Source organism: Pleurodeles waltl, chromosome 4_2 (genome assembly GCF_031143425.1).
Source record: "Pleurodeles waltl isolate 20211129_DDA chromosome 4_2, aPleWal1.hap1.20221129, whole genome shotgun sequence".
Taxonomy (NCBI): Eukaryota; Metazoa; Chordata; class Amphibia; order Caudata; family Salamandridae; genus Pleurodeles; species Pleurodeles waltl.
Genome location: NC_090443.1, coordinates 875,770,432 through 875,786,654, shown reverse-complemented (window position 1 = coordinate 875,786,654; position 16,223 = coordinate 875,770,432). Strand labels below are relative to the sequence as shown.

Below are 16,223 nucleotides of genomic sequence, written 5' to 3'. Positions count from 1 at the left end.
GGGTTAGGAGGCATGGTGATGGCACAAATCGCTTGTAATAACTCATTGCAGGCTCATTCCAAAATCACAAGGCCAATGTGATAAGAACATGAAGTGCAGGATTTTATACAGTTATAACATATGGGAGACTGCAATCCTTGCATTAAAACCTGTTTCTAAATTCCTAATTTGATGCATCTACTCGCATCTAGCAACAAGCATTTGCAAAGCAATGGGTCTCGCATTTATTGGTGTTGTAAATTCGTAACTGGACTTTTCTTGCCACATAAACTGAAAATGAAAAGTAAAACAGTTAACATAAGCAAGCCGATTTTAACAGAATCATATTCACTAAAGAGTACTTCATGGCTGGCTGCAGCCTGGTTATGCAGGTTACATTAGGTGACAGGCCCAGTGAAGTTTGCCGTCCTAAGCAAAGTGACCTTGAACTGACTATCGGCCTGCGTTAACCATCACCTCCATGCCTTAACCCCACCTCTCTCCCACACTCACAGGAGAAGTCATAGGTAAATAAGGGTGTGTGGGGGGTTGGGAGGACGAGAGTATAGAAATAATTTTGTTCGCTGCAACGGCGCCCCCAGGTGGCCGGTGCCTTGCGCCATTCCCCACATTGCTTGCACAGTCCTGTGATAGTTTTATACGGCACGAGAGATAACATGTCACACTAATCCATGGTGAACTAGTTCTGGAAGCGATGTCTTTTTCAGAGATATCTTTGCGCCCTAATAATGAGTTAATGGCCGGTACTTTGAGGGGAAGGGCACTGCCGGTGGGGAGATGACCCTTACACACTGGTTATCGGCCAGGAGTATCTGTATAAAGATGGCTGTGATGAGTAAGAGACACTCCTTTGTGCTGTGGTCAGGTGTCTCAGACGCGGCTTCACACCGACTCTTGGGATGGCATGCTGACATACTACAAAAGATGCCTTCTCAGACCGCTGAGACAGTAGGCCGCCAGTTCCATAAGTGCGGCGCCAAAGTTACACACTTTTCTTTTGCTCATTGTCAAAGTTGGTGGGGAAAGTTTTTGTTAAATACGTTAGGAGATGAAGGGATTTAAAAAAAAAATTGGAACATGTTAGATGCTAATGGGGCAACGTTTTTGCTCATGAACGAAAGGTGTTTTTTTTTTTGAGCCAGCGTTGATGAAAATGAAAAGTAAAACAGTTAAAATAAGAGAGCCGATTCAAAGCGCCATGGCCGCCATGAGCATAAGCGCAAAGGAGAGACACAAAAGGAAAAAGAAGTTTGCTCACAATCAAACATATCTGCAATCATGCAATTATCATTGTAACAGGGTCAGTCTGCATGGCAGTAACACCACATCCCCAAGGTGGGACAAATGCAAAGCATTTACCAATGATAACAAAGGATTTTTGAAAGGCAATCACATGAACGAGTGAAAGTAATGGGCGTGAGGTGGGCGTGGTTAAAAGCCCACAATCATTACAACAGGTCAAAGCGTATGCATGTTCGACCTAAAAACTGACATTGCCGCTCAACTGTAATAGGTTATTAAAGTTGAGGTCTGATGCCATAAAGCCTGCTGCCAGCAGCCAGGGTAAAAGGCAGGTCACAGAGTATAAAAAGTGCTGTTGTTTAAACAAAAGAAATGTGAACTGTATGTTACTTCTTCAGATATGTTTTTCTGAAAAGAAAAGTGTTCAGCTAAAAGGAGATGTTCAAGCAACATGTTTATTTTTTCCATCCTGCAAATCATTACAGGAAGGAGAATCCCTGAATGTTTCACCACAGCATTTTTTCAATCTGACTTACATGAAACTGGCCATAACATCTTTTGGAAAATATTAGTAAACTGAGTTTTGGTGTGTTTCACAATGCAGATTATGCTTTTATTTTTCGTGCCTGCAATGAAAATGAAAGCTGCCTGTGGGAATGGTGATTGTGTGACCATGTATTATAAGGAATAAAATACCCTCTGCCGTACATTAAAAGGATATTGTAAGTCATCATGGAGTTCCATGGCCTTATAAAGGAACGTCCTCTACATAGTCATGGAACTCCTCAGTGACTTGCAATATCCTTATATTGGATGGCAGAGGATACTTTATCCCACATATTGTTTCTTATTATTATTAGAGTTCCACTATTTTAGAACTTGTTTTGCAGTATATCTAACTGAGATGTAGTCCTTGTCTTTGTATTTTAGGGAGCAAGGCAGTACTCCTTCTCAAGGTAGAGACACTTCAATGTTTAGAAGTTCTCAAGAATAGTACCAGACTCAAACTTTCCCAAGTTATACTGCACGTGCTGTCTCAAAGAATAGTCTCTTCTATGTGACAAAATGCACAAGATATTTAAAAATACACGTTTTAAGTAATGTTATCATTTTACATATTTATTCATCAGATTTTGTTTTTTGTATGCTTTCACAGTTTTTCCTGAAATGTTATTTTGTAACAATAAATAACCATCTAGTTCTCCGAATATAAGCTTAACATTTCAACAAAAAAACAGGTGTGACACTTGATCCCAAGTGCTTTATAAATCCAACTCAGATAAAGATCAAAACACATCAAGGGGAGAAACAAACACACACATTAGTGATTTATGTGATTTGTAAGTGTAGCACAGAAAATACACATTTTGAAGTATGCAGAAGTGACCTTTGCCTATTGCATTTAGTGATGCATTCAGTTATGTCATGCCTAACTGAATATTGGATAGAACCAGTGCTGTCATCAGAAATATCACTAATGATGTAATTGTCATAGAAATCATATAGCGTATATTTCCCAATAGGCCAATATTTTGCAGCTTGGCAAGGCCCCTTGATACAACAGGATTAAGGAGAAGCAATAGTTGGTGGGTCAGCCCTGAATCTACTGGCTGGCCTGCCTAAAGGTCTGGTCCCCCAAGCCTTAAGAGGAACGTTTCTTTATTTTTGTGTACTTTTCTTTTAAATGACCTTAACTCATATTCACGTTATTCCTTTTTTTCTAAAAAAAATGTAGGTGAGCCAATGAAGCATCACAATTACATTTTTGGAAAGGTACTTGTGGTAGACAGTAACTCTCTGTTTACGTGGATTTTCTTGCTAGAAGTGCATTCTCTAACGCTAGCAGGGAGGTGGTGGTAGGCCAGAGGAAAAAAATCAATAGTTTACAGCGACCACCAACTGGTGCACTTAATGAAAGTTTGATAAGACAAAAAAAAAATTTGATTTTCGGAAGCACTTTCACAATTTACTCGCCTTGGTGGCCCCTCGTTTCTATCAAGCAAAAAATTAAGCTAAATCTGGGTCAAATTCTGGGAGCCGGATTCTCATTTTAGGAATCAAAAACATGCAAGTAGCACATCGCCTAATATGAAACGGTAGCAAGTGTACCCTGTGTGTAGCAAATGAATAGCCTTAGCAGAGAGATATCAGTTTTCATTATTCCACTCAAGAAGGGTAAGGGTGAGTTTCTCCTGAACTGTGCGGCCCTTGAATCCCCACAATATGACTATTAGAAGTTGCTGCAGTCCACTGACCTGCTCAGTGAGTCGCCGAGTCCTCAAGAAGAACCCCAAGAGACACCCAATGATGACCGACAAGACCGATAGGATGAGTAGGCCATTCCTCTTGCAGACATCCTTGACTCGGGCCAGTATCGCTTCCAGAGTCACAGCCATGGTGTCCTTGTGGGTCTTTGGATCCAGGTCAGCTTCCCATTAAGGCGCGGCAGAGGCTCCCCTTATTGGAAGGGACAGCTCCCCGTCCCCAGAGATCAGGGCGCCGCGTTCCCCGTGCTGCTTAACTGACCCACAAGGTCGTCCGCCTACCAATGGCCAGCGAGCAGGCCTGCTGCTGGTATTATTCTTCCAAATTAATACCGGTAATCCTATTATCGACTGCATCATTAGGAACCTGCAGGGAGATTAGCGAGCTCTGGGGAATGAGATGTGGGTCTGCCCTGCTGGGAGCTCGGACTGCTTCCCACAAGACAGACGACAAATGTATAGAAAATAATAGTTGAATCAGACACCTTAACCTGTGCCAGGCAAAAAGATAGGAAATTAATGTATGTGAAATATTTGATTCTGCAGGGAAGACAGATGCTAAGATTTATAATTGACCAAAGGTAAGAGGTTCAGCTGGAATCCAGGAGGGGTAAGTGAGCATGTAACCCCCCTCTTTGGTGGAGATCATGGGTGTGTAATGCATATGGGTGATAATCTGCGCGCCTGCTTGTAAATCAGTAATGCATATAATTCTTGAAGCACGACTTCTTATTACAATGCAACACAGTGTGTCAGAGAAAACAAATATCCATAAACGTAATTGCCTGCTGTTTAGCGCCGTTTTACTTATTCAATTACATTATTTGTTTCAACTCCTTTACTCCTACCTCCACCCCAACTTTGAATCACCCACAGACGGCAATGTTAACTTCCTCGTCACTTACAGAGATGCCCCCAGCATGTTAAGCTACAACCACCAGTACCATTTGGACGCTATGTCATTTTATGTCTATCTTGCCCTACTTATCCCGCAACACAGCTCATTATGTCACTTATATATTGAAAGCAACAGTCTGCGATTTCTGGGTCAAAATCAGAAGATAATCTCTCAAAAGCTATCTTTATGCCAATCTCATTCGGGAAAGCTGGAAAAAAAAATCCAACATTCTCTAATAAAGTAGCCTTTCGTGAGACATGAGGTCAAGAAGCAGGGCTATGTGGGTAAGTGCAGTTTCTAAAATGTGTGGCATTACTTTTCAGTAGTGATTGATAATATCTTATTTAATTATGTAAGCATCCGGAAGCCTTTTAACTTTTGCCTTATTGAAATAGCTGTCAGTATTTTATTGCTGCCCAGTACCAGCCTGAAGCTGCGGGGCAGCTAGGCCAGCAGCCCCACCCCATGAGAAAGCTCTATTCTGGCAAAGAAAATGAACACCACATGCACAGCAAGGATGATGCCCTAGTCCAAGGTTGATGTCATAATTTAAAAAGCCCAAATCTAAAACATAACAATGAGAACACAAGAGGCGGATACAATTTCCTCCTGAAATCCACCAGTTCCCTGGTGAAAGCCTAACTCACCTCAGCTCTGGTGGTGCTTTCACTGTCTAAGCAGAACAACCCTCACAGTTCATCTACATTGACATGGCCTTTGGCAGGTCAATTTAACACCATAAACACTGATCACAACAGAGATTTGAACCCTTCAGTAATTTTTGTTTCTCCACCATCATTGCATGTTCTGCCTCAGAGTAATATAGAGCCTGTCCTCTCCGGCCAATGACACAAGGGGTTGGGAGGATCCATAACAACCAGCCACAGAACGTGGACGTTCCCTCCTTCACTCTCTGTACGCCACTGCCAGGGCCAGCCAAGGTTTCCAACAGTTGTATTGGAGAAGTGTTCAATGCCAGGCTATGCTGCACTGCTCCCTACTGCGGCCTACTTCAGGTATTACTAACCTCAATGTTCATCCATGTGGTGCTCACTAGAAACTGCTTCATGATACCACCTTCTAATGAAGGACCCACGTGCTCCTGCAGATCCCATCGACTAACATCACTTTAGCATATTCACACAACACATGCTTTAGACTTACCTGGCCAGATACTTGTGTTGGTTCCTTCCAGAAGTATCGTAGTGCCAAGAATCCCTCTTGTGAATGTTGCTAAGCATGGCTCTCTTGGGGCACTATTAGGGATGTTTTCGGAGCATCTGCTTTGCACAGTGGTGCAAAACGGTATTTCCCCACTTGACCTAAGATTATTTGATCTATACGTACCTATTGCAACTTCTCTGATAAAAACTCAAATATCACCAAAATAATGTATTTAAATTGGAGTGAGAAAGTGAGAAATTGCAGTGAATTGGAAAACTAAACTATAAGGAAACTGAAGTATATCACGTGTTTACTGAATCAAGTTAAACGTTTACCATATTTGTGAAGATCACTCTTCAAAAATAGACTTCGCCTGGAAACAGAACAGGAGTTTTTGATTATTATGTACTCTTGAAAGGAATCTCGACTGATGCAAATAGCAAATAGCAGCAGGGGGATGGGTGATGATGTTAATTATGGAGGATACCTCAAAGATTCCTTCCTGCTAGAACAATTTTCTATTTTTAAAGTTTGTAATGTTTGAAGTGAATTCATTTTATTTTAATCATTTTTTTAAGAAATTAATTTTGACCAATGAATATTCTCTATTAAACGCCAGGGACTTTACATATTTTAGCTTAAATCGTTTTCAATTTTTAAACTCAATATCTTTGATTGTAAAATGGTCCCTTATAGTGAAATGCCCGTATACCAAGTCCTCGATTTGTAGTTTCAACTATTAAGACTCACTTGGCTTCATCTTAATATGTGTGTGAAAATTCACAGTGCTTTCCGCAAATGCAAAGGGCAAAAATCCCCTTCACCACTGGAGTTTGGCAGGACGGCATCTTAGCGCCAGTTCTATTTAATGATTGAATGAATAAATAATCATTTAAGCCCTTGGCCGTCAGTGCACATGTCTGTAAGGGTGGTGGAGGTCATGGCCTCCAAGACCTAGGCAGAAAACTGTCTGCCCTATATAGATCCTGGAGGTCCATACACGGTAAAGTACTGAAAGCTTGCCAGCCAAGTGCCCTGTTAAAAGTGCCCCAGCAGCAAACCTTTTTGTGTGGTTTGTCAATGGCCCCAGTGCACAGGGAGATTTCGCCATGCATGTGTGAGCCATTGTGCATTTCCCGCACCATGTCTGCCTCGCAGCACCCAAACAGTAGTGGAGTTAGGTAAACGTACACGTCTGTGTAAGTTTACACTTGCCGTAGTACTTTTATTACTGTTTGGTATTCATAAACTACAAGTGTAGTTTTACTACTAGTAATTTCACTAGTAGTAAAACTACACTCGTAACATTGCTAGTAGTAAACTTTAACTCTTAATTTGTGAATATCAAAACAGTAGTAAGTGAAAGGGTACACTTACTGAATGTTTGAAGACATGTTATTTTATAGTCCCATCACTCAGAGAAAAAACAATGGCTGTAGTGAGCTAACCCACTAGTTACGTTGTAAGCATAAGCGCTGGAAGTAAGCATTTGGGGCGGTGAGGCACCCCAAAGATTATCATGCTGGAATTGAGAAGGAGAATGAGTAGTAAATATGGCTTTTCATTTTGTGTTGAGCTTGTCACAGTTGTTGTGTGTTCAAAGACAAAGGTCAAATGTCAGATTATGTCTTCTAACAAATTGCTGCTTTTTTGGAAACTGGTGTTTACTTTTATTTCCCTGACTGCAGAGTGAGAGGATTTTAAACAAGCATTGGCAGAGCCAATAGGTTTTGACAATGGCCAAGCTCCAAGCTTTTGGTATTGTCAGTGTGAATGTTCTTTGGCCGCATGTTTGTGAGGTTGCGGTTGTGTCATGTGTTCAAATGTGTATGTTATTACTTTTGAAGGGGTGCCTGTGACTGTGTGTTATGTGTTACAAAGGCAATAGGTCCCAACTATGCAAGAGCTATTGGCTTTGACAATATGTTTTAGTCATGCATAGAGTGGAATGGCATGGTGTAGAGCGGCATTGCATGGAGTGGTGCTGAATGGAGTGGCTCTGCATACAGTTGAGTGGTGTTAAGTGGCTTTGCATGGCGTTGTGTGGAGTGGTGTAGAGTGAAGTGGCGGTGAGTGGAGTGCATTTGTGTGGAATGCTGATGCGTAAGTGGAGTGGTTTTGCGTAGAGATGAGTGGTGTGGCATAGAGTGCACTGCAGTTGCGTGGAGTGGAGGTGCATAGACTGGTGTGGCATACAGTGGCGTTGCATGGAGTGTCGCTGTGTGGCATAGAGTGGAGTGGCATGTAGTTGCGTTGCACAGAATGGAGTGGTGCTGCATAGAGTGGAGTGGCGTTGCATGACCTAAGTGGTGTTGCATGACCTGCGTGGCGTTGCGTGAGCCTTGAGGCATTACAAAGAGTGGCATTGCATAGAGCCGTGTTAGAGCCACCTGGCATTGCATAGGGCCAAGTGGTGAGTGTGGAGTGGCATTGCGCAGAGTGGACTTGAGTGCAGTTGTCTGGAGTGGCGTTGCATTGCATAGCACAGAGTGGCATGGTGTTGAGCCGAGTGGAATTACATAGAGTGGAGTGGCATTGGCTGGAGTGGCATTGCATTGGTTGGAGTGGCGTGGCATAGAGTGGAGTGCAGCTACATTGAATGCAGTTGCGTAGAGTGGCATGGAGTGCAGTTGTGTGTGCTATACATATAGTACAAAAAGTGCACATGTGCCCTAAAGTGCCACTAGGGAAATTGGAATCAGTACAAGTCACAGTATCCGCATTCCTAGATTTCAGCAGGGCAGGAGAAATGGATAGGCCAGACTGTCGGTCATGCTCTGCTGCACACATTAAGGTGCCCTATAAGATAATAGTTTTGGAAGCAGATGAGATCCGTTGTCCAAATAATCATCCATTTCAAAGGAAACAAGTAATGATAGATGGAGGGGGGCAAGTGGCGATGAGGGAGGGGGAAGAGTCCATACAAATATACTCACCATGTGACCACCCACCCTCATCCATTAGGAAGCGTAGAGTGTGTGCCAAAGTTAACTGCAGTGAAAAATAATTTGAGTGCAAATCAACAAACCACACCATAAATTCTCAGCAGCACAAGCAATCGTGAAACAAAACTCTGCAGTTTGCATCAAAAAATACATTTACTAAAATAATTGGCATGCATCACAGATGGCCTAGGCTCTGCTTTGTGCACCCTGTTAAAATTGAAAAAACAAGGATTGCACGCTACACAAAAGCAGCATGTGTGCATGGCAGCATTTAAAAAGTAACTTTTAGATGTGGGAGAAATGAAGAAGCTGCCTGAAGGGAACAGCGACTGGAGGTGGGACGGGGATGGAAGAGAGGTAAACAACGAAGGAAGACAGGATGGGGTACAAACAATGACGGGAAGCAGAGAAGAAGAAGAGCTGCTGTTTGCTGTGAGGGCAGAGAGCCTTTGTGGCTAAGTGGCTTATTGAATGCAAGTTTGTGCTTCAGAAAAGCAACAAAAAAACAACATACCCAAACCACCTAATATTTAATCAAATCTGTGGAACAGCATCACCTGCATATCTCTGCTGTGAGCGAACAGATTGTGTGGTGAACACAGCCGGATTAGCCCGCCTCACCAAATTCCCAGCTTTGGATTTCGATACTCACCACACACCTCTGTATCCAAATCCATTGAGGCAACACTCGCAGCTGCAGGGTGTGGTGGGGTTTAATATGCTAGTGTGCCTGGTCCTTAGTTAGTAAACTTACAAGGGGACGCATATAGGTTGATGAACCTTTTGAATCGCATGGAGTATCCTAGTCATGCAGTGACTATAGTATCAATAACTAGCATCAATAATCAAGAAAACACTCTATGAAAAACACAACGTTAAACCATACACACAAGAATAACCACTACTCAGAAAAGAGTTAACAATTTTTATTTCCCTATTGCTTACAATTCCAAATCATCTGTTAGTTTAAACTTTATTCAAATCAACTCTTTATTAATTATTTAGTAAAAGACATTATTTCTTAGAGAAGACATATGCAACAATGCAATACCGTAAGCTATGAATACCAGCATTAATAATGTAATTCATCAATTAAATTTGTTAGTCATTTGTCATCGTCAATGTCACCCCTAATATCCTACCTAACCAAGATTGGCATTAGCATGTGCGTCTTCATGCGAAAACAATATAGAGAAAACATCAATTTGGAAAAATCTACCTAAGTGAGGATCTCTATAAACAGCACAGTTGGTACCTAGAAGAAAAGGCACAAAAATCGTCAGTCCCATTTTCATAGCTACCTATCCAGGATGGATCAGCAACAAGTCAGTCTCCATCTTCAGGTCATCAATCAGTCAGCTACGGATCTGGCTCACAGAGTATGAACCCAATATCAGCACCTCAGACAGCGTCTCCTGAAGTCATCTATTTTCTCCCTGCAATTCTGATTTCTTGCCCCTTGTCATGACCTTTTATTAGGGTCCCCCAGTCCATCCCCCTAATTGCTAATTGGTCAGTCAGTCAGCAGATGTGACTTTAACCTATAGTTTTTGTTTACCAAATCTACTAATTTTCATAGATTCCAAGTCACAAGAAGTGGATTGGTTCTTCATGCGATGCCCTCATCATCCGGCCCTTCTGGTATCAAAATTGTTGCATATGGCTCCCCAGTCAGTTCCTCTATTGTTCAAGTCCTGGGAAAGTACATTTATCCTGCTAAACACACAATTGTATCAAATTGTCTTCATCATCTCCTATCCGCAGGTACATTGCAGAAAATTCTAACTAAGTAACTTGAACTTCGAACGGGTCAAGGCTGTAGTCAGTGGTTTCCAGTCCTTTGCAAGGCATTCAGTTTTTCCATGTTCAGAGTGTGCGAGGCCTAGTGGAACCAGGCCTTTAGTTGAGCTAACTTAATAATACAAAACAGAGGTTATGCATTTCATTATGACATATTACTACATTTTTCTCATATATTTTCATTATTTTGCAAATTTTCAGTCGTCTTAGTACACATGGTAATCCCCAGGGCATATTTTTCAAACATGCACATTACTTTCTACAATTAATTTCTCAATGCATTTTCTCATTAGTAATAACAAATAAATCATTAAAACATTTCTTAATTAGCTTATCTGCTTCAACAAATATAACAATACTGATGCTACTCTCTAAGGTGCAGAAACTGAAATTGCCCAAAAGTAGATAACCCAGGAACAAAGCACCACATGAAAACATTGGTGAGTTTAGGTGAGAAGGAAGGTAGGAGGATATTTCTGGTCTGCTGGAAGAATGTAAACTAAGTAGCCATGCACCCAGAGCACAGGTGACACTAATATTTAAGCAATCTCTTTCAAGTCAGAGAAGAAAAAAGGCACTCTCAGAAAAAAATGTGACCCGAAAATACGATTTATAACCTTGTTTATAGCAGAGCTCGGTGAACCACAAGCACTCCTCTTAAGTGCTCCAGATGAAAAACAAAAGTAGTTCCCGAACAGATGATATTAAATGGTGACCAGTTTATTTATACAGTACTTCGTGGGTGCTTGGGTAGGGCTCAACAAATCAAAAGCCATAACAAATGCACACCCAGGACAAATGGTGAGAAACAATGGGTGTTCGACGATGGAGCCAGCCAAAGGCAAGCCTGGGGGTTGGCTGAAGTCCCTGATGTATGTACAGCATATCTGGGTTCGAGACAGTGCATGTACGCCATCTAGAGCCGAGACCTAAAAAGTGCTGTAGGATGTCAATTTTTTTCTAATAACCAATAGGTTTTAAATACCTAGAAATGAATTTTTGTATATATGTGTGCATTCTAATTTTTAGCCTTAACGTGAAGATTTGTAGTTCTTATTCACATTTGTACTTGTGTTTTGAAATGTTGCATCTATTGAAAAGCACATTGCTTATGTAATCATGAATTCTTTTATTCAGGTTTTGCTTTTTTCTGACATGATGCTTGCACCCGTAGTGGTGTATTAGAAGTGCATAATGACAATGATTTCTAAAGTTAGCCTAACTAGGCCCTTAATTTTAACAAGAGGTTTATGTTTCCAAGCTCTGCATGTTTTTCTTTTGCAGGTGTGCATTTGTGATTACTTAGCTAGAGAAAGGATTTTATGTATTAGAGATAGAAAGGCCTGAGAAGAAATCTTTTGGCATGGATTGGACGATTTAATGAGCAGAAGGAGCCTCCTATTCATTTTTTATCTGAAGTAAAGTCACTCAAGCTTAGCCTGGCCATTGGAGCTCTGTGGGATTGGAGATTTATTCTGTGTTGCAAGTGCGTTCAATGTGAAAGATAAATAATTGAGGGGACTATTTATGAGTCAGTTTGCATCGCTCTTGCACCACACTTCATGATGCAAAGGTGATGCAAACCTTATATGTGAGTCTTGAAGCCACGCAAGGCCACTTTTTTGGCCCTGGGTGCCTTCAAAGAATCTGGAGTAAGGCAACAAAGCACACATTGCTGTGTTGCCCTATTCTTCTCTGGGAAGAAGGTCTATGGGTCTATGGACGTTGTGTGGGAGTTCCCATGCAACTCCCATTCCCATATTTACCAGAACTGGTAGACGTGGGAATGCACAAAAAAGATCTGTCTTCTCAGGTGAGGCATAACAAGGAAAAATATATTTATTTCTTCTTGTTACTTCCTCCTTCTATGTGTGATGCGTTGTGCAGCACATATAGAAAGGAATATGCTTCTCAGGGTTGCTTTTGTACAGGAAGGTTTCCATTCCTGAACAAAAATAATCCTGAATGCGATGTAGGTACCATTGTACAAGGGTGACTGTGTTAGAGCTAGCTGCTAAAAAGGTGCCAGTGCAGAGGAAACGGCAGGAATATGGAGCATTCCTGCCCTTTCCCTGTCATGCAATGCAGAGCAGCAGGGTGATTTGCTGCGGTGCACTGAGTGACATTCTCGTAAATAGGCCCCTGAGATTCTGGTGATGTGTAGGGAGATACAGTTGTTCCTGGACCTTTTCACTTTAAATTAGTGTTTTGGCAGAGTTATGGCAATCAATCAGTCAATCACACACGTAATTTATAAAGCGTGCTAATCACCCGTCAGGGTCTCAAGGCGCGGGGGAGCTACTAGCAGATTCCTTTAGACTTGGAGAGGTGCAGACCTCTTCACACCCTTTGCCCTTACAGTGCGTAGCTTCATGCTAACACTGGTTCCTTTCTCATAAAGACTTCTACTGGAGTCTCTATGATGCTGACACCTGCCTTGCTTCAGTCCTGAACCTCTTAAGACCCTTTCGCTTGCGTTTTCCTATTCTTAGTTGAAATCTAACTAGATGTCTTTAATTCTTTTCATGCTTAAAAAGAGCAATCCAAATTGCTTTGAGGAAATTCAAATCATTTCTTAATATCTGTATTGCTGTGATTGTAATTGTGACTTAATTGCTTTGCCTCCCAGTACACTAAAATATCCATAAAGTGGAGACCACCATCCGCTTCCATGTGCGCTCCCTCAGGATCAAAACAAATCAAGACACCTTTTGCTTGGTGATGAACAACTGATAAATATTTGCTGAAATCTTATCACTCCATGTTATTGTTTGGGGGCTATGTAGTAAAACTGCATGTCTGTACATTTCAGCACTAAGGGCCAGATGTAGGAAGCCGTTTGCATGGTGCAAACTGCGAAAATCGCAGTTTGCGACATGCAAACAGCCTAACGCGATGCTCATTCACAATTTGTGAGTCGGTTACCGTCTCGCAAATTGTGAATGCGACTCGCAAATAGGAAGGGGTGTTCCCTTCCTATTTGCGACTCGCATCGCAATGCAGAATTGCTTTGTGACCGCGAATGCGGTCGCAAAGCAATTCGCAGTTACCACCAGTATCACACTGGTGGTAACTCATTCACCTTCCCCTTTGTGAATGTGGGCAAAAAGGTTTTTTCCAGAGCAGGCAGTGGTCCAATGGACCACTGCCCACACTGAAAAAACAAAACCAAATGGTTTCGTAATTTTTTTCAATTTGCAACTCGTTTTCCTTTAAGCAAAACGGGCTGCAAAATGAAAAAAAAAACTGCTTTATTTAAAAAGCAGTCACAGACATGGAGGTCTGCTGACTTCAGCAGGCCACCATCCCTGTGAGTGCAGGGACTCGCTATGGGGTCGCAAAATGCGACCCACCTCATTAATATTAATGAGGTCGGTCTCTGCGACCCCATAGCAAGACTCAGACGGTGTCTGAGACACCGTTCTGCATCCGATATTGCGACTTGGAAATTGCGAGTCGCACCGACTCGCAATTTCCGAGTCGCAATATCGGACTTTGCTACATGTGGCCCTAAATGTGCTGTCTATAAATTACAGTGCGTTACCGAACCAGTGCTCCAAGAAACACCACACACTACATACAACACACTTACCACTCTCCACCTGAATGAGCGTGGAACATTTGTATTATTTGCTTTTTGTGTGACACTTGGATTTTTCACAAACCCTATGACTTCACTGATGTAACATTAATTGCACGCCCATTGTGTGAATAGTTCTTATGAAGTATTTGTCGGTCTTGTCTGCAAGGTGTGTTGCAAATGACTAGGGTCTAGATTGACTATGGGTGGCACAGGTGATAACGTGGCACTGGACAATTTTGTGCTACAGCCACAGCAGTAGCATAGCAAGGATGCAAAGGGCCCTGGTGCAAGCAAAGAAAATGGCCCCTTTGCTGTTGAGGTACTAAAATACAGCAGTTATCAGGGCTCAGTGGTCCCCTCAGGGATCTGGGCCCCTGTGCACTGCACCTGCTGCACCAATGGTAACTAAGCCCCTGACAGGCTTTTACAATGGTATGTCAACTGACGCTGCATACCACATAAGTATCCACGCTAAATCTAAGTAAATGCCCCTTAAGCGCATTAAAGCCTTTGTGAAAAGAGTGACAATTTATTCCCCAAACGTGACACCGTAACCCCCCACCCCACCTTCCAACCCCTTTCCCCGTCCATCTTCGAATTTCCTGTACCATCAGGCCCAGAACTGAGTTTTTGGGGTGGCAGAGCACACATGCTTAGCATTACAGTTCAGTTTCAGATTGAAGGGTCTGTCTTGGCAGCACAGTTTAATTTCACCCAAAATGATGAGACCTCATGTTACCTAAGCCTCCTTCAACTTCCATTCTCCGCAGGTCCAGTGACCATGAGATCTGTCACAAGAAGATATTCCACTGTTGGTCATTCAGCGGCTGTGCTTGTCAAAATTAAAAATGTATTTCTCTACTTTTCAATTAGACTACACGGTGCCTGGATTCAGTGGAATACACTTTAGATGAAGTTAGGGGTAAGATGATGTCGCCTGTCACAAATCGTGAACTCTCTTTAAAAAAAAATCATTTGTTTTCAAAGACTGAAAACTGGCACCGTTGAAAATGCCGCCAGCACGCCTATAGTTCCGTTCAAACAAGACTTTATACCAAATCTTTAAGACGAAGATGTTTGGCATCGTGTCCTCTGAATAAACTGCACCGCTGTCATTAAGATTTCAAAATTAAATAATTTAAAAAAGCAAATGAACATGTTTTTCTTGACACGAAAAGCAATTATTTACCCAAGTCATGATGAACAAACTGTGAAACCGTCTTTCATATTTCATGGCTTTCCCGATTGTACACGCCGTCTGCGGGTAACTAATATTTAAGCTGCACACGTGTCCCTATCTGTCTTAACGCAAAGCTTGGATTTCACGGGGGGAAAAACAGATCAAACTAGTTGCAGCCCCTCGATTACTTGAAAGCCTCTGGCATAATGAACAACTCCTGTTGAAATGACGCCTTTATAATATAGCGTGTTTCCATGCTGTGAGCGTCCTCTAGTGACAAACAATTAAACTGCCTGACTCTGAATTTATCTTCCCTTCTCTTTTCATTTGTTTCTTCTCTCTGTTTTCTTTTCGCATCTCTAGTTATTTCCATCTTTGCAATTAGCAAATAACGTACGTAGTACTGTGTTTGTAGTTATGGGCAGTTCATTCCCCTGACGAGGTTCTGAAGTGCCCAATAAACCGAAGGTTGTGCTGGGTTGGAAATGTGCTACTTTGTAGTGTGGCCTAGGTCTTTTGATGTCACGCGTGATGACCAATGGTGACCTCATCCTGTTCTATGATGCTGTTTGTGTAAAAGTGGTGAGGATTAAGGGGTGAAACTCTTCTGTCTGGACTGTGAGTGTGGCTTGTGTGGAAAGTGTTTTGATGTTAAGCATGAGCAGTCGCGTCCTAATATATTTGAGGGAGGGCGAGACAGGCCTGCCCTGGGCACTAGTGGAGCTGGATAATTTCGGAGCCCTTTCAGGACTCCGATTAAATAGAAGTAAGACCTTTGTCTTCCCAATGGAATCAGGCGGAGTACGCCCATCGACGTGTCGTCCGGACGTTGTGTGGGCCCCACGCACCTTTAAATATCTGGGCATCCAGGTGTTCCACGACCTAAGAGACTTATGCGAGGGTAACATAGGTAAGGCAGTCCGAGCGCTCCGCTCCTCAGTGGGATTTTGGAGATCTCTGAAACTGACCATATCAGCTAGGATATCCCTATCAAAAATGATAATGCTCCCACGCCTCCTGTATTTCTTTACTAATCTGCCAGTAGTGATTCCCTCAACTTGGTTCCACGAGTTAAACACCCTACTCAGAGAGCTTATATGGGATGGAGGCCACAGACGCGCCTCGCTCCCTGTCCTCTGTAGGCCGG

At 42.3% G+C, this 16,223-nt stretch overlaps 1 protein-coding gene across 1 annotated transcript in view; it reads right to left on the bottom strand.

Annotated features, from left to right (window-relative positions):
- SLC1A7 (solute carrier family 1 member 7) overlaps window positions 1–3,779 on the bottom strand; it is a 605,311-nt gene extending 601,532 nt beyond the window's left edge. The window contains exon 1 of the mRNA XM_069232652.1: window positions 3,498–3,779. Coding sequence (XP_069088753.1) covers window positions 3,498–3,638 — 141 coding nt within the window. The 5' untranslated portion in view covers window positions 3,639–3,779. The remainder of the gene's footprint in view (window positions 1–3,497) is intronic.
- Between the last annotated feature and the right edge of the window lie 12,444 nt (window positions 3,780–16,223).